Source organism: Hemibagrus wyckioides, linkage group LG06 (genome assembly GCF_019097595.1).
Source record: "Hemibagrus wyckioides isolate EC202008001 linkage group LG06, SWU_Hwy_1.0, whole genome shotgun sequence".
Taxonomy (NCBI): Eukaryota; Metazoa; Chordata; class Actinopteri; order Siluriformes; family Bagridae; genus Hemibagrus; species Hemibagrus wyckioides.
Window position 1 is genome coordinate 14,253,393 of NC_080715.1, and position 22,545 is coordinate 14,275,937.

The 22,545-nt window shown below is 36.5% G+C and overlaps 1 protein-coding gene across 1 annotated transcript in view; it reads right to left on the reverse strand.

Annotated features, from left to right (window-relative positions):
• The window catches only part of LOC131354883 (inactive dipeptidyl peptidase 10-like), a 55,318-nt gene extending 43,421 nt beyond the window's left edge, over window positions 1-11,897 (reverse strand). Inside the window, exon 1 of the mRNA XM_058392970.1 lies at window positions 11,731-11,897. Coding sequence (XP_058248953.1) covers window positions 11,731-11,787 — 57 coding nt within the window. The 5' untranslated portion in view covers window positions 11,788-11,897. The remainder of the gene's footprint in view (window positions 1-11,730) is intronic.
• Between the last annotated feature and the right edge of the window lie 10,648 nt (window positions 11,898-22,545).

Genomic DNA, 22,545 nt, shown 5'->3' on the forward strand with positions numbered 1-22,545 from the left:
ACTGCAGCCTGGCCACCCAGAATAAGTTATCCCTTTCAGCAACTGCATAAGCGCTTATCATTATCTTTCACACACACACACACACACACACACACACACACACACACACACACACACACACATATGAACACACACACGCACATTGCATAGTCTGTAGGGATGTCTAATAGTCCAGTCAGTGGAAAAAAAGTGGCGAGGTAGATGAAGAAACCAAGCTAAAGATACTTTGTGAGTCTGAACATATTTTCCTTTACAACTATCTAAAATAATGTTAAATAAAATCCTAGCATTCCAGCAATTCCATCATGAGTAGTGGTGTGCAAAAGAATACATTCCATTCTAGTTGAGAGCCTTTAGCTGACATTGTTGGCTTGTTTTTGGACACTACTTAGGCCAGACCTGAACACTGGGGATCATCTCCCAGTCTTCATCAGCCTGGAAATATCTCCCAGACACTGCTGTAGACATAGCATACTCTATGCAAGGAAGCTCCATCATGAGCTACATACAGTGCTCTGACATACTTTCTATGAAGGCCATATACAGGATGACCTACCAACATATTCACTTACACAGACTAATATAATTATTGATGAAATGGCATTACATTGTATAACAATGGTTATAACGCAATTATAAATTGTTAACAGAATGAATAAGTAGTATAACATCATTACCAAACAAATTCTATGGTATTGGCACACTAGTGCATTATGGTCAGTCTTGGACACAGATTTATCAGTGTCATACTGTACAAAGGTTAGCTTGGGTTTTACTGGTATTGGTGCTATAATGTGTTACAAACATGACTTATAGTGCAATACATATGTGATAGTTGTATAGTTTAACCTATCTTCATAATTAAAATATAAAAATATCTAGAGCCTTATGAATGAAATATGAGATGAATATGTTCACAGTTCATTATAAATTTGACCTTCATAGAAAATGTTACTGTTATGAGCCACCATGCTGTGCACTCTCCAGAGTCAATGGTTGTATTTTAAGATTGAATAATGTAATATATTATTATATACATTTATTGTGCTCGTTTGTTTCATTATTTACAGATTAGCCTTAGGAAGCTTTGATGCTGGAAATGTCATTTGTTCCCTGTGCCTGGCTGTTAAATGAAGTACAGTTTGATGATGCTCTGCTGTTGTTTATTAAAATTTAACCTGGAACAATAAAACAGTGATGTCCTGATTAGGTTTTTGTTTAGTAAATGTACATAGTAAGTAAAGAAATGAACAAGTAAGTGAAAAATGACTGCTTATGACTAAAATTAATAATTGTACCGCTATCACACACATTAGAGAGAGAGAGAGAGAGAGTTACAATGTTAACCCTACCCCAACCTTAACATTATCTTATATATTTATTAGTAAGGGTCTATGAAAATTGATTTCATTATGAAGTTATGAATTAAAAAAAACATGTTGACCTCAGACCTAGCTTTCTGATCCTCACTGCTGCTGCAGCATGGCATGACTGAGACTTGATTTGCTTTAATGTCTGCTCTTGTTTTGTCTCACACAGTCTCCCTAAAGCCAAACTCAGCATGCAGAGGATTCTGAGTAGCATACACTCTCCCAGCTTTCACTCTGTGACTTTCAGTGGCACGTTTTCAAGCCCAGATAGGAGCACTTCAAGTCAGCTTAAACAAAAGGTGTTTGTACTTATAACCACTTGTGAAAATTAATTTGAAAGCAAAAAAAAAAATGTGTGCAAATGTTTCGGCAGCAGTTGTGCAGCATTCTTTTAAGAAATCACACGGGAGTTAGACATAAAAAGGTGCCTAGAGGTGTTACTGCATCATAAAATTTAAGAGCCTATCATGTCCCTTTGCTATTACACTGGTTTACTAGGGGAAATGGGGCAAACACTTCTAGTTTCGGGGTTTTGTGTACTTTGAATCTAAACTTACTGATGATGGTAGATGTGTAGGCAAGTCATCGTGCTATTTTTATACTGCCTTAAGACATTTTTTTAAATGCCATATCAAGCAGTTTATAATCCAAACTAAAAAAAAAGTGCTGCAGAAGTAGTGTTGTTTTTATGATAGTGGTGGTTGCAAGATAAAATGTGGAGCTAAAATCTCCCACAAGTGTTCATTTGGGTTGGGATCTGGTGATTGTACAAGTTACTGGAACATACTTACATGTCATGTAATGGAAGAAAACCTTGTTACCTAGTTACACACACTGTCACTGAACAAACTTCAACACATTCTACACATTCATTAATCCTTAATCCATAAAATTTATATACTATGAATTAATTTCCCTTGACTTGTTTTTTTTTTGCATTTTATTTACTCACAGATACAATTTAGGAAGAATAGTAGGCAAGAACACCTCCATCTCTACAGAAAGGTATCATGATGTGACAGAATTGATCAGTCAGATGTGGTGACACTACAAACTGTGACACTACAAAGTGGAACTGCCCAAACATCCAGACTAAGACACTCCTGAATCTGATCGCTGTTACTGCACTGTAAGTTAACCCTGTGGTTATAAGCCATTATGTAATATAAATTACTCTCAAAATTTGGGGGGGTTTAATGGAAAATTGCGATACAGGTGCAATGCAAATCAGTTATGCACATGCACATTATGTGAAGCAGATGATTCTGAGGGAAAGTTGTCTCTAATTTAGGCTGCACTGCAATTACAGACAGGCTTTCTATATATAATCGTTTTAGCATAATTATTGAATGCATAGGTATATTTTGTGTGTTTGAAGGTGCTGTTTCTCTAAACTTTCAATGTCAGTGATTTTAGACGGTTAATTGTCACCAACGTTAGAGGAAGTTTATTTCAGTAACAAACAGCCCAAAGGCCTTATGAAAAAATTGTGCACTTGTGATTACATCGGAACAGTTCAGGAAAGGAAGAATAATATACACATAAAACACATATTTTAGTAGCCCATCTGCTCATATAGTTCAACGCATTTTCTTGTTCTGTAAACATTTTATATATAATTTAATTAGACTGCCTTGAAACCATAAATTCATTGATCACTGTGCTAATTAGTCCATGTTTTAAAGTTCAGGGAAAGAGTAAAATTATTTAGCGCTCACAATGTTGCTCACATTTTCCTCCTTCTACCACAAACATGTAAATCTTCAGCAAATGCCACATAATCAAAGCGTAACTTCAAAAATTCCAAGTACTACTTGACATATTATTTAGCGAGAAAAACCATTAAGGAGAAACATTTGCAGAAGTGTTGCCACATTCAAGCATTCATTAACGCTTATTCTGCTGTAGTAAGATCACAATAATTACTGTTAGCGGTGCTCTTTATCAAACACAAGCTATTAATTCTGGACAGAATGTTAAAATATGCATTACTTAGAATGGCAATAGTCTTTCGTTTCAGCAGTAAGCAATGCAAGTCAGTCTCGGTTCCATATAAGTGATAAGTGAAACACATTCAGCAAAATGCGACTTTTTGTTTCATTAAAGATTTAAAGGGAAATGACTGAAGCAAAGAAGAGCAGAGCCAACATCTCCCCCTCACGACAGAGAAATCAGACAGCTTTCATATGTCTGACTTTTAAACTCCTTTAATCTCTCTCTCTCTCTCTCTCTCTCTCTCTCTCTCTCTTTCTGTCTCACTCTCCCTGTCTCTTGTTCTGAAAAAATTCAGACACACGGATCAATTACACATATTCTGAAAAAGTTTTTCCTCCAAGAGGATGTTTGTCAACAGATTTTGCTTTGTCTACAATGTAACCCAGCTAACTGCATTGCTCAGTTGAAGGTATCTCAGAAAATCTCATTCTGTAGATTTAATCACTAGATGTAATCTGACAGAGTTGTATGTCTTTGTTTCAAGGACAGCTAACTCAATTTAAACAACAAAAAAAAGCGTTGGGTAATGCATACCTCATCGCTGGGTTGAAAGGGCCATGGCATTTTGCTGGATCATGTTATATTATGTTAACCCAACTTTTTTTGTAGTAACCCAGAAAACAGCTAAATTGCGTTTAGAGCTCAGTGCTGGGTTTAATTGTTCCTCTTGGAACACAAATTCACAGCTAGAGGCATTTTCAGCAAAGAAAATCCACCTACTGGAGTGTTATGGGGAAGTAGGAGGACTGTGTCAGCCCAGTATTATGTAAAATGAAAATGAGATATAGGGCTATACCATCAGATAGTTCATGTTAGTCTGGATAAGGTACTTGTGTTTTGAGACGTTTTAGATCTTTAGACTTTTTTTGCTAGCAAGTGTGCTAGAATAGTTGCTAGAATTTGCTCCAATTGTGTACCTAGTATTACCAAGCATCAAACTTTAAATAATCTGTTAGATTTACAACGAGCTAAAGGAGCTGAAAGTGGATACACTTTAAAAAATATTTTAAAATAATATATACATAATGCTTAATATGTATATATAAATACATAAACCAGGGGTGTCCAATTTTAGCCGCAAAGGGTCGTTGTGGGTGCAGGTTTTACTTCCAATTAAGCAGGAGCCATATCGGATTCCACACATTTAATCAATTGACCTTGGCTTTCAAAGTACTATGGGATGTGGATTCTGCATGGTTGGAATGAAAACTTGCACCCACACCGGCCCTTTCTGGATTAGATTGGACATTAATAGATGTGTTTTAATTTAGAAGATTTTAATATCATATAGAACATGGGCATATAGTACATCACATACATGCTGTGTTTAACAGAAGAGCACACACACAGCAATGACAAAAAAAAAAAAATCTCACAGCAGATGATGAAATGCAAAATTCTGACTCAAACAGACCAACCATTAAAAGAGAGTTTTTGACCTTTTGTTTAATTTATGCCAAGTACAGTATATACATTGTGCTCCTGTACTGCTATCTGGGAGGTAGTATAGGGACGTGAGAAATAACCGAATAAGTCACTGATATCAACCTTCAGTGAACTCAACACTCAATAGGACCTCAAGGGATTTGACACTTTGATTAATATAGCACTCTATACCCATAAGAGAGGGAGAGAGAGAGATATCTTGTCTTCTGATTATAAGAACCTGATAACTGTTAAGTGCAATCACGAAGTTCTATAAATACTTCAAGGCATTAACATTCATCAGGAGCTCTAGCCACTGACCCAGGTAGTACAATGTAACTCTGAGGTGTCAGTGCTTGTTAATATATAAACCATCTGGTTCTCTGTTTATCACACCATTGGACTATGTCTTGGATTTCTCTTCCTTCATTGTTTAGCACAATTCTTTGCCTTAAGCCCCTTACTGTGAATTGGATTAATTGTCTACATTTATATCCAAGTCCCATGTGTGTTTCAGTGTGTGTGTGTGTGTGTGTGTGTGTGTATGTGTAATTGTGTGTGTGTTTCATGTGTTGCATTAATCAAGTGTTTCTAATCCCTTGACGCCTGTTGAGTGATGAATATATTTACATCAATAGTTTCAACACAGTGACACATGCTACACACAGACAAAATGCTAACACACACAAACACACACACACTACAAAAATTGGTAAAAAAAAAAAAAAAAAAAGTTGTACAAGTGGGTAAAAATATATGCATTGTGTTTATATATATATATATATATATATATATATATATATATGTGTGTGTATTAGCGTATCTGTGTGCCTCCATTTTTAGGGCAGATTTTTTTGTTGTATCTTACTGCCCTCTAGTGCTTCACCTCCTACTTTTATTATGCAAATATTTGGTGATGCATTTTTGGTGATACATGAAAAGTAACCCATACATTTTCTCATAAGTTGTTTTAATGTAATATGTTATATGTAAATGTGAGTACTCTGAAAAAGAATGAAAAAGCATGTTGCAGCCGAGAGAACTGCTATGCTTGGTACAAATCATTTTGAAAGAATCTACCTATATATTTATATATAGGATTGTACTACCACATTTATGCCATCCTAACAGAATATTAAAACATTTATGAAGGTGGGATAAAGCAAAGGCTTGCTGTAAAATCATAAATATTTTTATTTTCTTTGTTTCGCTCTCGTCTGTTGCACACCGTAAATTAAAAAATGTGATTACAATAAATGTTAATAAACAATAAATGTTAATGCAAAGATTTGATTCTAAATAAATTGAAAACAAGCAAACAAACAAACAAAAACACAGTCTGTACCACAAGGCTGTTTAAAGAGTTAAAGCCATAAAGTGCAATAAAAGGGAAGGATTTCACTAGCTGTGTAACCAGGACCTCACCACTAGAAGGCAGTGCTTTACTAAAAGCAGCCCCCCTAACCCTCTTGATCAGACTCCTAAGTGTTAACTGCCTTACTAAAAATGCCACAAAGTACATTTTGAGTATGAAATAAACAACAGACCTGATAAGACTATAAATTAGAGAGAGAGAGAGAGAGAGAGAGAGAGAGAGAGAGAGAGTTAAACTAAGATGACATACACCTGATGGATGTCTATTTTCGGTTACAGACCACTGGTTATCGGCTCTGCCCATGAGGTTGATACTGAATTACACACAGATACTGAAACCACCAAGTGCAGCTTCAGGGATTAAATCTGATTTCCTGACAATACACCGAACACTCAGCCAAGGCTTTCAAATATATTTATGTAAGAAATATTTTGTTTTCAAACGTTTTCTTCCTTTGTGATCAAACCTCTGTCAAAGAAAGAACAATTATATTGGGTCAGAAAGAGCACAGGTCTGATATCAACATGGCCCAGAGCCCCAAGACTGTTGGGGGCAACCAATAAAACTGGAGTTTATATCCCTGAGACAGGATCCACTGATGTACTTACTGCCCAGTGGATGCTGTACAATAGAGTTGGCCCAAATCCTGGTCTAAACATCTCACCTCTAGAAGCAGGGTCTTTATTAGCTCCCCACAGAGGTCCCAACATCTCAAGACTGGAGTGACTGTTCCAGGATGAGAACGAAAATGGCTAATGTATTGCTAGTGCTTGCCATACACAATGCAAAATCATATAGGTTCTCTGAGTTGTGCAGTTTCAGCTCTTGCACCATTGATTTTACTGAGCGATGTCAGCCGCCATGGCATTCATTTGCACAGGAAGTAACTCAGATTGCTTTCTGGGCTGCCTGTTATGCTAATCAGTTGTCGAGTCAGATTCGACTCAGGGTCTAAATCTAACCGAGATTGTCATTTCGGCATCAGCAACACCACACACAGCAGAGTTACACACTGCATCCTTAAAAATAGCCACTGTCAAAGGCAGTGAACACATAGTTGATGCTTATCAACTAGGATGCAGACTCAGATATAGGCTTGCACAAGCTCAAGTCTTGCAACATGGCTTGCTAACCACTCGGGGTATTGGGGAAAAATGGGCGGAATCCAACTCTCCAGAATGTGGGTGTGTGGAAGAAAAAATGACTCCCCCAGAGCTGCAAACAACTCAATCATGCAAGCAGCACATAGACATAGACCATAGAGATTCTGATCAGCTAGACAGTGCAGGTTGTGGAATACATAGAGAAGATAATGTTAAGGGAGCACTCTTCCTGACAGCAAGAATGAGGGGTGTGTGCTGCTTAATGAGCAGGTTCACAGCGATAACCCAAACGTAAGCCAGCTAAAAGGTAGTGAAGTTAGGGTAAGTTACAGCATTTCACTAGAAAAGGTGCTGGGAATGTTTAAAAACTACATACACCATAGTAGAAGAGATGAGACGAGGCTATCAAGAGCTTTGAAGGAGAAAACAATAATGAAATGATAGCTGTGTTTATTACAAATACTTTATAATGTAAGTCATTTGTTCTCTGCACGTGTTTACATGCATGCTTTTCTACCACTATCAAATACCAATTATAAAACAGTGTTATGTATTTTAAAAACATCAATACTGTCCATCCTAAAATGTTTTATCAGCTCCCTTATTTTGCTCATCGGATACAATAAATACATGCATGCATACATATTTATGAGGTTATTGAGTCAATATAGTTAACTTAGCAACTATGTTAATGTATGTTAAAATCATAGCCTTATCAGCTGATAGACGTGTATATATCTCTTGTGTTCTGTGCACCTATATTCACCTCTCACCACAGAGACACACTCAACTCAAACCTACGCATAAACTCTCACACATCAATAGACTGAACTCTGAACTGACGGCAACTCACGGGGAATATTGTGTGGTAAAGGACCTCATGTGGAGTTAATGTACAGTGAAGTGATGCCAGTGTGTGTGTGTGTTTGTGTGTGTGTGTATGTAGACTGAGTGCAGGTTCAAGGATTAAAATGCTCACTAAGACGGATTATCATCTAAGCATAAAAACTTCAATCTGTACAAGAACATTCAAATGAAGTTTTTAGGTCTCACTGATCAGCAGAGACACAGGACCTCAAAACTCAAGATGAAGCATGACATCTGATGACCAAGACAGTAAAACACAACAGAGTTTATGGCTAAAAGTGGTACCTTATCTTTCTATCCACTTATGTATCCATTTCCCAAACATCTTTCTTGTTGGGACTCAGCAGTCAAGCAAAGGGGTGTGACTGAAGAGAGACAAGAACAAATCACTCTTCTCTCTCTCTCCACTATATTCTCTCTTTTGCAGCCTCTCGCTTTCTTAGATACCTTATTTTCAAGCATTTTGTATGTAGTCTCAAGAGACAACCCCGCTGCTATTAATATGAATAAATCACACAGTAAAAAGTAGGCCAAAGCTCTTTGCTCTGGGGCTTTCTCTCTAAGATGCTGTCCATGATGCACTGCTATGGTTTGGACTAGTGTGACTGTGTGGTCTAGTGTGACTCATACCTGCATATAATCACCCAGTCGTACAATCATACAATCAAGCAATCGCATAATAACACACTGTGATCATGCCTATACTGTAGCAGCAAGCTCACTGACGTCTTCAGAAGTGATAGAAATGGGAGTGATATCAGTTTACCTTTCCCAAGTGTGTGTGTGTGTGTGGCTTGGTGTGTTTGTGTAGCTTGGTGTGTAGCGCTGTATGTTGCACTGAACATTAAAACACACAAAGATTCACTGCACTAATTTAAATCTTTCAGCCACTGCTCATTTGGCTCATTTCCCGAAAGCACTTATGTCACTTGTGTAATCACTGATATGATGAATGTTAAATATTTTTTTATGAAGGGATTAGTAATCCTGCTTCAGCTGACAGAAGCGATGCTAGAATTCTGCTGAGTGAATCAATAAAATGTTTTCTGTATTTTTAAGAACAAGTTTCCACATTAAACTCAAATTCATGCTCTCATAGCTATCTGTCTAGTAGAATGATACATCCGTTTGAAAACTGAAATATTAATGCATTAGAGAGAGAGTGATGGACTGTGTGTGTGAAAAAAGTGATTGTGAGAACAGCAGCATTCCTGCAGGTTACGTTTATAAGTTGCTTTGTCTTTACAGCATTTTGCAGTGAAAAACCTGAGTTTGGTTCAAGTTGTACACCGTAGCTATTAACATTTATTAAACTATTAAAATCTGCACCACTCAGTTTTTATGACAGTATTTATGACAGTACCTGTTGCTTGTAAGAAATTATGCAATATCCAGACTCGTCATTATGCTCATTCAAATTCATGCACATCTTTTAATGCTCATTCAAATTCATGCATATCTTTTGTGGTAAGGCCCTTTACCACATGAATTCCTACACATCCTTCACTACAGCTTCACTAGGTTGTAGGAGTGCTTGTGCTTTCCTGACACACCAAGTCACTGAGCATGTGAATATGCAGCTGTGATGGGCCTTCGTGTTCCTGCAGAAGCAGATGTAGCTGTGATCCAAATCATCCCACAGGTGCTGTTTAGGGTTAGAGGTCAATATAGAATACTCAGATCGTGGCTGCTCATCTGTTCTGCCCGTCTGCTGCAACCCGCACACTAGAGCAGCTTTTTGGTAGAGCTGATTCAGGGCTTATCTGTGTGTCGCATGCCAATTATCCTCTCACTTCTAGTGACATTTGTGAATTGAAGAAGAAATTCATAAAACTGACATTTTCTAGCAATGACCTAAGGGCTTTTTAAATGTAACCTGATTAAGCATTGTTATATATGTGTGTGATCTGCAACTTGTAATACCTCACCGCCCAAGCTATAGTTCTTGTCATAGGATTTAAGGCAAAATGACTGATCTGTTAATGTACGCAATCTATAACGATTCTATAATTTCATAATTTTTCATAAATATATATTCAAAGGATTATTTGAAAAACTGTACTAAAGTAGGAAGAAAAAAATGAAGATAATGCCTTATCAACCAAAATTAGCTTGCATAAGTTGAATCATTTGCACTAGAAGGATTCACAATAAGGCATGCTTCATTTAAAGCATACACTGGTTGTCTAAGGCTTACACTCTTCAAGTACTAAAAGTAAAGATAATTTTACAAATGGTAATATTCCGCTTCTGAATATTAAGCTTACATTTACAATGGCAAAATGAATTAAAATCTAAATGATTCTGGGTTTAAAATCTAGATAACTATTAAGAATTCATTAAACCAGAATAATTGGATTGAGATTTCTCCTTCATACCAATAGTCTGAAGCTCTTCTGGCCTTTCTTGCACATTTGTTATAGTATTCAATGGTTTTATCTCTTTCTTTCTCTCTCTCTCTCTCTCTCTCTCTCTCAGACATGAGTGTCATAAGGTTAATTATACTGTTAATTGAACCTACCTGATATTTGAAAGCTTTCAGATTTGTTAATTCTTCCATTTTTATACTGTGAAATTTAAAGCATCTGCCCATTCCTCTGCCATTTAATCCACATACTGAGGAAATGTCATTTTTGATGGTTCACTTGAAAACAGCATGAACAGTGGACCTGTCGAATGGTTTTATTGCAAAAGTAATAAAGTTTTATATGATTTATTAGTTGACGTGATACGGAGCTCCACAGAAGCAGCCCCACCCTAATGAGAGTGACAAACAATAATTAAATCCGGAGTTATTTATTTCTTATTAACAAATGCCAGAATGTTATAAGGCCAAATAGAGAGAAAGAAAGCATAAAAAAAAACCCTTATGGGGATAGTAGGCTTGTGAGTTGCTTCATTAATCACTGAATGAAAGTCTAGTGATGGCACTGTAGTAGCATCCTCTGGGATCAGATTCCATCATTGTTTCAGTACAATGATCCTATTTCAGAAACACCACTCGCTTTGGGTCTGACAAAAAATATAGGTCAAGATCTTAAGTAGTACTTAAACACCAGTGGGGAATTGTAGATGGAACAGTATAAACAAAACAAAACAAAAACCATTGGTATTAACTATACATTATAATGGACTGGGGTATATCCAAGTATCTGCTTAAAACTTTTCAAAGTGATCTTAAATTATGTATAACACTAGAAACAAGACAAGAACTGAATTATTCGGTTAGAAATTGGGTAGAAATGTTTTCTTTTACCAGAGTGACTTACAGTGATAGAGACTTCAAAAGCTAGTAGTAAGCTTCTTGCGGTAAGCTTAGTTCAAAGTGCCCAAAGCCAAAAAGAATCCCAAATGAAACCTCCTAAGACGCAATATAACACAAACATACACATTCCAGCACATTTCCTTTAGTTTTTGTCTCTCCTGCCTGCCCACTTCTCCTAATGAAAGATCACAAACTTTTTCCTCACTAAACTTTATTGACTGTGCGTCGTGCGTAATCTTTATTGACTATAACCCATCATCAAACGGCATACTGGAGCAGGACGCATGACTTTTTGTTTAAATGGTGATTATAATAATATTATTAACCTACCTTGTCGGTTGAGGAGCGTCTGCGGCACTGGTTCGTGACTCCGGCGGTCTGGTTCATGGTTCTGAAGCTGAACAGTTCTCTCAGAAAGCCTGAGACAGAATGAGAAAGACTTCAGTGCGCAGGTGCGCTCAGTCACTGAGAGAGAGTTTACCATCTACACTACACTACTCACACACAGCTGCCTAGAACATGTGGAAGACCAAAAGGTCCATAAATATGACACATTTGCTGACTCTGCACTGGCAATGCATTTTTTTAATGACATCTGAACTTAACCGTAGAAATAAGAGAGGTATTGCAGCAGAGGGTGTGTATTAAAATAATAAATAAAGGACTGAGTCCTGTCATTAAGTAAAATGTGTCGTACTGCATTGCAAACTCGTCACTGTGAAACAGAATACTTTGCTTCTCTCCTCCCTGTAAGCCAGCCATATTGTTGAATTTCAAATAATGAATATTAATGATCATCTGTAGCCTGCTTATGAATATTCATGAATGGCAAGGTTGGCAAAGTCAGCAAAAGGCATCCTACAACAGCTCGCTGAAAAATATACAAGTGACTTCATCCACACGTTTTGCGATTTTAAAACAAAATGTTGGAAAAAGATAATGGCAAGTTTTCATCAACTACAGTCAAGAAAAGATTGTTGAATTTCTTTCATCCCTTTACAGACAGAAGAGAGCACAGCACAGAGTAAAAGATAGATTAGATGCTCATTCATTCGTTGTTCAGTAACCACTTGATCATGGTCAAGATCGTATTGTGTGCATTTATTTCTTTGTTTGCCCAAATAGCAAAGAAATGTCCTCTGTGGCTGTGCTTATGCTTAGATATTGTACTGAAACATGTTATGTCCCAAGGTTTGTACATTCATCCATTTACAATAGTGCTTATCGTATCCAAGGTCAAAAGGAACCTGACGTCTATCCTAGAGGTATCGGGGCAACAGGGAACCAACCCATTGCAATTGCACACCCACTCACACACTATGGAGAATTGATGTCAATCAGCACACATGTCTTTGGACTGGAGAGGAAAACAGAGTACCTGTTGGAAACCCTCAAAGCATGTGGAGAACATGCAAACTCTGCACACAAAGAAGGAGGCGAGAATCAAAACCCCAACCCCAAGGCAAACATACTAACCACTAAGCCAATGTTCCCTCCCCCAGGTTCATCATTTATTTAAAAACATATTTTTTATCATGTCATCTTTACTGAGACCAATCTTTTCACATCAGCCAAGTGTAAAAGCCTTTTTTGCAATATATTTACCAATTTATGTCTTTTCCATTCAGATTTTTAATATAAATATATGAAAAATGGCCATATAATTTTTTATAAAAAATAGTTGAGAGGTCTTCTCAAATATATAAAGGTATGTTAAATTCAATAATAAAGCTATCTTTATTAGGTGCTGTTATAGCACAACGATCAACAACAGCACGGTCTGATGTGACATTACACAAAGCCGAGTTCCTGATACTACTGAAAAGTTGTTAAAAATTACTTTTCAATAACAGCAGTCCTGATGTATTCATCTTACATCACAGTAATTTATCAATTAGTAATCATACTTCAGCCAATAGTAGTAGGGGGCTCAGTGGTAGGTTTCTCACCTGCCATGCGGAAGGCCTGGGTTCGAACCCCAGCTACTGGATGCAGTGCTGGTCCCAAGCCCAGATAAGAGCATCTGGCATAAAACCTGTGCCAAGTTGTTGTGCAGAACAGTTGGTCTGCTGTGGTGACCCCTCACACCCAGGGAGCAGATAGGAGTGACATGAGAGTTCTCCTGAATGAAGGTATGAAGTGTTTTCTGATTGTGAAAATTAAAATTAAACTCAAAAAGAAGCTTTCATTGCTATCTGAACCCATTTACTATAAATAGAATTACATATTTGAAGGAATGCATTAATATACATCGTGAAGCTGGTGCTATCAGATCTGCTGCAGAAAACTAATTTGACTAAACAGAATCAAGTATTCAAGTGCTGCTGGTATAAATAATAATAATAATAATAATAATAATAATAATAATAATAATAATAATAATAATAATAATAATAATAATAAATAATAATAATAATAAAAAAAAACTTTTATTAATTCCAAAGACAGTTATTACCATAGTGGACTGGAGTTTATTAGTGATCATTATACACCAGTTAATACAGTGTCACATTTAACTGTCTTCTTAAATAATGTGAAATACTCCAGACATGATGGCAAGCTTTTCAACTAGTTATATCAGTCTCTGTGTTAGATGACTGAAGGCAGTGCAGTAACAGTACTGTGCAAAAGACTGAGGCTCCTTTGTTTAAATTAATGCTAATTTTGGCTTAGATGTTTATTTTTATGAAGCTGTATTAGTGAGTCGTTTTAGATATCCAAAATATAGGAAAAAAGTAAAAGTTAAGAATAGTTAAGAAAGTAATGAATTACATAATAGACCACTTTTTAGAAAAAATAAGGCTTTACCTGGAGAAACAGAAGTGAGAGTAATAGGCAATGTCTCCAGAGGAGCTGCAGCAGATTCTTCAAGATGCTCAGCAAAACTTAGTGCTAACATTCTCATAAAATTGTATGCAGTGTACTCGAGACTAATGATGCATGTTTAAATAGTTGTCATCCCCAAAACTGACTTTATTTAGTTGAATGCTGTCAAGTACACTTTATAGTATTTTTTGTTTATGCAGTAAATGTTTAATTTCAAGACATGTATTTCTATTTGAGTTTACAGCACTTCTTCACGGATTCCTTTTGCACAGTACTGTACATGCAGTAATAATAACACCCTCCTGTCACTCAAAGACTTAGCAGTCTGTGCTGTTGAATGTAGCACTTCAAACTATGATATGTTCAATTCCAAACAGCATTAATACTGCAAACACTTCACATAAATCTGCCATATTTATGGACCATTAGGCGTACCATAATGACATACCCTGTTGCTCAATCAGCCGTGCCTAAGCACTAATGGTGAACCAAAACTGATTTCATCAGCACTTTCAGTGAGTGAGATGGGCCACAGGTGCAATTATAACTTTTTAACATTATATCATTTTCGTGAAATGACAGTGAGACTTCAGGTAGCTTCTTCAACATTTCTTTGCACATGATTATGTTGTGATTCAGAGCTTTCTGACTATTTCTCTTTGTTTCATTCTATCTAAATAACACTATATCCAGAGACTCTGTTTACTAGTTCCTCATTGTGTAGTTTCTGGTTCTGCTCTCTGTCTGTTTGGATTCTAAATATGGATTTGCCTAAGATAGCATGTTATCAATATGGATTATGATGCCATGATTCCTGGATAAAACCAAATTAAAATGACCTTGCATTTTTATCCAGTTGCCGCTGCCTCTAATTCAATACAGATTTGATGTCCAGTTACATTTGTTCTTGTATTATTCATTCTTAAAAACACACTGAGAGAAGTAATGAGCAAATGAACAGCCAAAAAATAATGAAATAAATAAAACTGGACAGCCATTACACACACACACACACACACACACACCCACCCTAGGCAGGCTGCATAATGACACACAACAGTGAACATTGACATGCATCTACTTCTGTGCCAGTGCTAAAGACTGTTAATGCTAATGCAGCATTATTAAGCCCAGAGAAAGAGAGAGCGACGAGAGTAATGGAGAAAGAGAGAAAACATTACCCCGATGAGTGGAGCATTAATATTAATCTGAGCTCCAGGCTACTGTTCATGGTTCAGAGAGCTTTTTTTCAGGTCTTACTAATGTTCAAAAGCTCTGTGTAGTGTGTGTGTGTGTGTGTGTGTGTATGTGTGTGTGTGTGTGTGTGTGTGCATTTCAGACCCAGAGCAGGGGAGTGACTGTGAATGAGACACATACAGCTCAACCTGCTTCTCTAGGGAGCACTCCAGCTTGGTCCTGTACCACATTACACACACACACACACACACAAACAAAGCGGGCTATGGCAGTCATGCTTCAGTGGGGTTCCACTGGGTTTTCAGCTGCAGCAGCTCTTCTTCATGCTGAGATTGCTTGCATGTGTATGTTAGTGCAGGGGGATGGTTGAGATGTTCCCTGTGCTGGCATATATATCTTGTTTGTGCTGCAGTACTGGACTTTTCATGTGATAATACAGTATCTTTGTGTTTGCCACAGGAGGTTGGAATAGTGTGGGTTATTATGCTTAATGTGGGATGGAGAGTTTGTGTGTGTGTGTGTGTGTGTGTGTGTGCTGTTTGGCATCAATATTATTTAAAAGCCTCTCATCTGTTCTCTTCATCCTCCGTCTCTTTTTCTAGGTTTCTGTGGTGACATTTGAAGTGTGACTGAATCCCAATCAGAGACTTTAACGGTCAAAGGTAAAGGTGGAGTTAGGAAACCTATTGATCTACAGCCCCTGAAATGTCATTGATGTTTTTCAGCAGTGGTAGGTTTGCTCTAGTGGGTGTGTGTGTGTGTGTGTATGTGTATGCCTTAAGTCCATATTTAAAGCTAACAAAATATACGCTTTCATGAAATACACAACATAATAATAATAATAATAATAATAATAATAATAATAATAATAATAATAAAAGTTCAAAGCAGCATTTTGGGAGGCCAAGCACTCAAACCCGGTGAGCCACACTTTCACAGACACACTAAAATTCTTGCCTAATCAGATAACTTTAGGCAAAGAGATTCAAGAGTCATTTGTATGTGTACGTTCTGATCACAGGAAATGGTGAAATTCTCTGACTGTAGGATGAAAGGCAGCAGGGTGGTAATTGCTGCTGCAGCTGCAACTTTATCGTTTGGATTGGTGTCTAGAATCTGATGAAAATTGCTAAAAATTTGTAGAAGGAGGAGCAGATAGATGTAAACATTCTGTTATGTTATTATAAATTGTGACCAGTAGGTGGTGCTGGTAAGAAATTTGCATCCTGGAGATGCTTATCAAGTTTTTATATCACTGTGCAAAGTTTTTGCTGAGACTCAGCCTCACGTCCTGTTTGGCGTTGTTGATTTGATGGCAAATGGTTTAAAGTATTCAAAATTGTTTTGATAACTTTTATGAGTCTCTCTGAAGATGATGTGTGTCAAATTTGTTGGGGATTTGTAGGAGGAAGAACAAAAAAACAAAATTCCATGAAGGCAGAAAATCTAATTAGGCAGAAATTGACATCATCGGATGAGCTGAACTTGGCTTGACCAAGCAAATACAGAAATGCCTGGCTTTTACATTTTGAACATCATGGTCAAATTATTTTAAAAAATGCTTCCAAATTAGGCCCAAATTTGACCCAGTGTTGGTGCTTTTTTATTGCTCCTGTTCGAGCCACATTTCACAATATGTACTAGACAGATCTATGCCATAGACACCCTAGCCAGAGGAAGAAGAAGAAGAAGAAGAAGAAGAAGAAGAAGAAGAAGAAGAAGAAGAAGAAATAATAGGGTATCTACACACTTTCTGTCCTTGGCCTAATAATAATAATAATAATAATAATAATAATAATAATAATAATAATAATAATAATAATAATAACATTCAGAATAACATTAATTACCCATAGACTTTAACTTGGATTTCAAATTTATGTCGGTATTACTAGTATCCAAAATCATGCTACATTTAACGCAGTCAAATTCATTAAATGATTTCAGCTCTATAAAAACATGAATGTGCATTCAACATAATTATAATTTATAAGATATGGACATATTAGCATGAAAACTAATGAGCATGAAAGCTAATAAGCCATCATTAGTTTTCAAAGTAGATTTGGTCCGTCTTGAACGCTTCCCATTAATATTTAATGATCAGAATCATAATCTTCTATTGACCAAGTACAAGAAGTGCAGGAATCAGGTGACAAAAACTCTAGTAGGAAAAAGGATTAACCCTTGTATGGTTGTGTGGGTGAAATGAACCCCTTTTTTATTTTTACTAAAAGTGTTTTGCATTTGTTGGAAATCATCCGCATTTGCAGATGCATTTTTGAGAGCTGCATTTCATAGCCAGTGGCTGCACTAAGCGTTTGTTTCTTGAGCTTCTATTACTGTTCATCGTCTGTATTTGATAAATCAATTCAAAATAATGAACAATTAAAACACTGTCCTGTTTATTTATTTATTTTTCAAGATTTATGCCACCACAGGTCTCCATTATAGTATATTTTGTATACTATAATATTTGCTATGCATAACTATGCAAATTATAACTTTATCATAAAAACAAATGATGCTTTCATTGTTAAATGTGATCTAGTAATTGCAAACATTAATCACAAATGTTATCTATATATTGTTTGGTATGGAGACAAAGACAATATGTATAAAGGATATTTGTTTATTTGTTTGTTTGTGTGTATATATGTGTATATTTTGTTTATTTCTGTACTGCATTAATGTCCCGGGTCAGTGTAACCTCAACAATATCAAAGGGATTAAAGAGTCAACATCACACTGGTTTAACATACAGTATGGAAATATAATATATAAAATGTCTTTACATATATTGTATTACATATAATATAAATATATTGTATTAAATGTAATATAAATTACCTTCTGTTATAAGATTGATATCAGAATGTCATGACCTTTTATTTCTATTTCTAGTGTTAAGTGTAATGTTACCGTTACAGGAAATGCAGTGTATAGTCAGACAAGACAAGATTTTTCTCCTGCTGCAGCAGACTCAATAACATAGTATACTGGAGAAAAAAAGGTTCAGTCGTTCAGTAAATATGGCAAAACAAATCCGTAATTTTTACACACACACACACACACACACACACATAGACAAATTGTTGCATATTATGAAGGGGCTTGCTGGTTAGTATATTTGCCTCACACTTCCAGGGTTGGGGGCTTGATTCCCATCTCTGCTGTGTGTGTGGAGTTTGCATGTTTGCCCCTCTGCCTCAGGGGTTTCCTCCAGGTACTCTATTTTCCTTCCCCAGTCCAAAGACATGTGATGTAGCCTGATTGGCATCTCTTAATTATCCGTAGTATGTGAATGGGTGTGCACAATTGTGCCCTGCAATAGATTGGCGTTCTGTCCAGGGTGTACCCTGCCCTGTGCCCCAAGTCTTCTGGGATAGGCTCCAGGTTCCCCATGACTAAGTAGGATAAGCGGTGTAAAGATGGATAGACAGATGTACATGTTATTCTAATGCACTAAATTAATTATTGTAAATATGTAGGCAAAACTGAACTGAATGCACAGGGTTAAATTTGCTATTATTTTGCTCACAAAACTAGAAAAAAGAAGGAATGACCTCAGCTTAATCTGATTTCATTTCAAGCATTATGGATAGGTTGTGTTCAGTAGGTCCTGTTGCGTGATAGTGTTTAGACCTAAAGCTATTCTGTTAGGAAATGTTACGGTAAAGTGTTCAGTGCAGTTTTCGTGGTTCATCCTCTTTGTGTTTCTCCCTCAGGTCCATGGTTTGCACATGACTTCCTTTTGGTTTAATTATTTTGACGATTATTTTGGGTTCTGTCAGTAAAGGCGTTAGTGACTATTAAATAATGATGATGGATTTAGATTATCTGATTGAATGATGGTTTAGTTCAATGTTAAGATTTAGATAATTTAATGAAATTGAATAAAAAATTCGAATAAAATGTACTTATAGAACAAGATAATGGCTTACATTGTACTTACATTTGAACCAGTGGTGCCATGTAAACCTTAAAATATAATTAGTAAAGTTTACTAAGACCTTTTGTTGGAAATTTTTGGCAGACTTTTCATGAGTATGCATGAAAAATGTATAGATCACTAAGATATTTTATTATTATAATTTTGCATGGTTTGTTGCAGGGTTTATGTCACCCTCTTAAGATTTTCATTTAACTGACACTTGTATAAAACGTTTAGGCAGTTGCCATGAAACATAAAACATGTCATAACATCTAACATTAAAAAATAATAGAAAGTGCCATGACATTCGCTGTAAGGTGTGCAATAAAATGCTGTCATAGTTTTATTACACACCTTACAGTCAATGTCATGACTCTTTTCTATTATTTTTTTTATGTTAGATGTTATGATAAAACTATAGTACACAGAAAAAGATAGCATAAGTCAGATAAGCTGTCATAACATTAATCAGGAATCATTTCTCTTAATGATGAAGCAATAAAATGATATATTAAAACAAACTGTTGGGATATCTATGACACCTGTCATGACATTTATGACCTGGATATATCAGTCATATCTTGCAAGGTCCAAGTGTGTGCGCTTTGCTTTCATATACAGAGCGTTATAATAATGTCTCCTGACAAATGTCACCTCAAACTGGTCTCAAAGGATGAATGAGAAATGAGTTACTGTTTTCTGGAGGATATAGCCAGATATTCAGGTGACCATTAGTCTTTTTGTCATCTGCTTTTGCTTTCTCTGAAAAGAGGAAGTCTGCAGTGTTGTGTCTACTTTGTATTCAAGTCCAAAATCAGGTCAGTGTCCCAAAAATCTGTGTTATTCAACAAACACCTTCTCAAATACTGAGCTAAAACTTTAATGTCTATTCAGAGCGCTTACTTTTTGATGAATTCATTTATGAAATTTAATTAACATCCAAGGAATAAGCCAACTTTATTGACATTGCCTTAAAAAAAAGGTCTTTCTCACAAAACTCATTAGATATGCAGAAGCAGAATTAATCTTGCTTTCTGTCTCTATGATTCATCTGATATTTGATCAGAGCTTCAATTAATAATTTCTAAGCATGTCAGAAAGGGGGAAATTTATAATGAGAAGGAATGAACATTTGAGAACAACAGAAATACACAGAAGCAGGGAGACAAATCCTTGCCCAAACAAACACCACTAAGCTGTATGTCATATTTATTCGTTTTTGGGCCAATATTTAAGAAGCGCATGCTACAAGAGCTGCATGGGAGCAGAAGACGTGCAGTTAAGCTTTCATTCTTCTGTAAATCCATAGGGATGTGTGTATGAGAGAGAGAGAGAGAGCGAGAGAGATTTATACTCATCCATATGCACCATGCATCTGGTACAGTCCAACCATTTTTACAGTATTCAATAGAGTTCAGTTATTTCTCTCTCATCTTTAAAGCACACCACAAGAGTCATTTTATTCCTACACAGAACAAACAGACAGAGAAAAGCAACTGGTGTTACAGGTTAATTTCGTAAGACATTGCTTAAGATGGAAATCAGGAAGCCATAATTAGCGTTATTAAGATAAATAGGCTGTTTCCAATAACAATTCAACTCAAGTAGATAAATAATAAACAAAAGCTTGCCATTTGGATAATGGTATCTGGATCATTTGAATAAGACTCGTTGCTGAACATCAGAGCTCTTTCATGTATGACAGAAGCATTATCTCGGCATCTGATAAAGAGCTTCAGACTCCTGCTTCACAACAGTCTTTCATCTTGACAATCTCTATAGTCCAATTACCCAGAGAGAGAAAGAAAAGAGAGAAAGAGAGACTATGTGCGGTCTCAAATGCAGCATGGGGCTATTTAAAGATTTCTGTTGCTCCTCTGCATCAGTTCATCAGGGACAAAAAAGAAAGAGAGCTCCTCTATTTCTCTCGGGAGAGGACAGGAAAGGGCAGGAGAGGAAAAGTGAGGAGAGTGGAGGAGAGATATTTAGGGATGCAATAGGACAGCTCTTGCCTCAGAGTCTCCTTCTCCTGTCAATTGATCCATGACACAAATCAAGGACGATAATCAGTATTCCTTTATGTGATAAAATATCATGACAAGCACCATGTTTGTAGAAGAAGACTCTCCAGAAATTCTTCTTTGCCATGTTTGTCACTTGCTAAAATACAATCATTCATTACTTAAAACTAGTGATTGGGTATTCATAAAGCTTCTGATTATAATTATATTTTCTGGTTTGAATATCATAGAATTAAACCGCTGGAGGGCAATGGTGGTGCTTTAGACTATAATTAAACTGATAATGAAACCATAACTCACAATGTCCTATTAGCATGAACGCTTTCAGGTTGATTGTGTTAATCTAATTATAGCTGGATTCTGAAGAACATGGAGCCTTTGGCCCTGAAAGTCAACACTGGTCAAGTTGATCACATATTTTGTTTGTTTGTTTGTGCTTTTCTTTTCTTGTGTGTATGAATGATAGTTTATTGGAGATTTATCAATGTTGTCTGGTGTGGAAATGCTTTTGCAGATCTTTCTGACTTGAGTCCAATCTCAGCAAGTCCCATGTTATACTTCCATAATGTGTGTTTTAACCTCAGCAGTCTGAGAATGTATGAACATCAGACACATCACCGCTGAAAGTGCAGAGAAGTGCCGCAGGCAAAGTACATCATCATCCTACACACACAGACATACACACACATACTGCCTTGCAATAAGTTTCTGGATAATTCCATAGAGAAGTGTTACTGACTGCAGTTCCTTCACCTAAACAGTGCAGAAAGAATTTGAGGAACTTGGGCAGTTCTGGCATGGGCAAAAAGTTTTTCTAATTGGTCAAGATTAACAAGACATGAGTGTGTGGTTTGTCATGTTGGATGAAAGAGACATGCAAATGTATTGATGTTGCACATTATCTAAAAAGAAGAGCTTTCCGGGCAGCATGTGAAATATCCAGACAGCTGATGTTTCCAGTGTGAGGAGTTACTGTTGAACTAATAGTGTAGCACTCTATATTTCTTTTAAAGTAAACACATAGACAATGCTTACAGATGTGTCTCTCTCTCTACATCTGGGAGTGAGTATATGATATGTGTTACTTTTTGATATGATACTATATTCTGTTGAGGAGTGTGGGATTTGAGCATTTAAGGTGCATCCCCTGAGTCTGCTCATTAATTT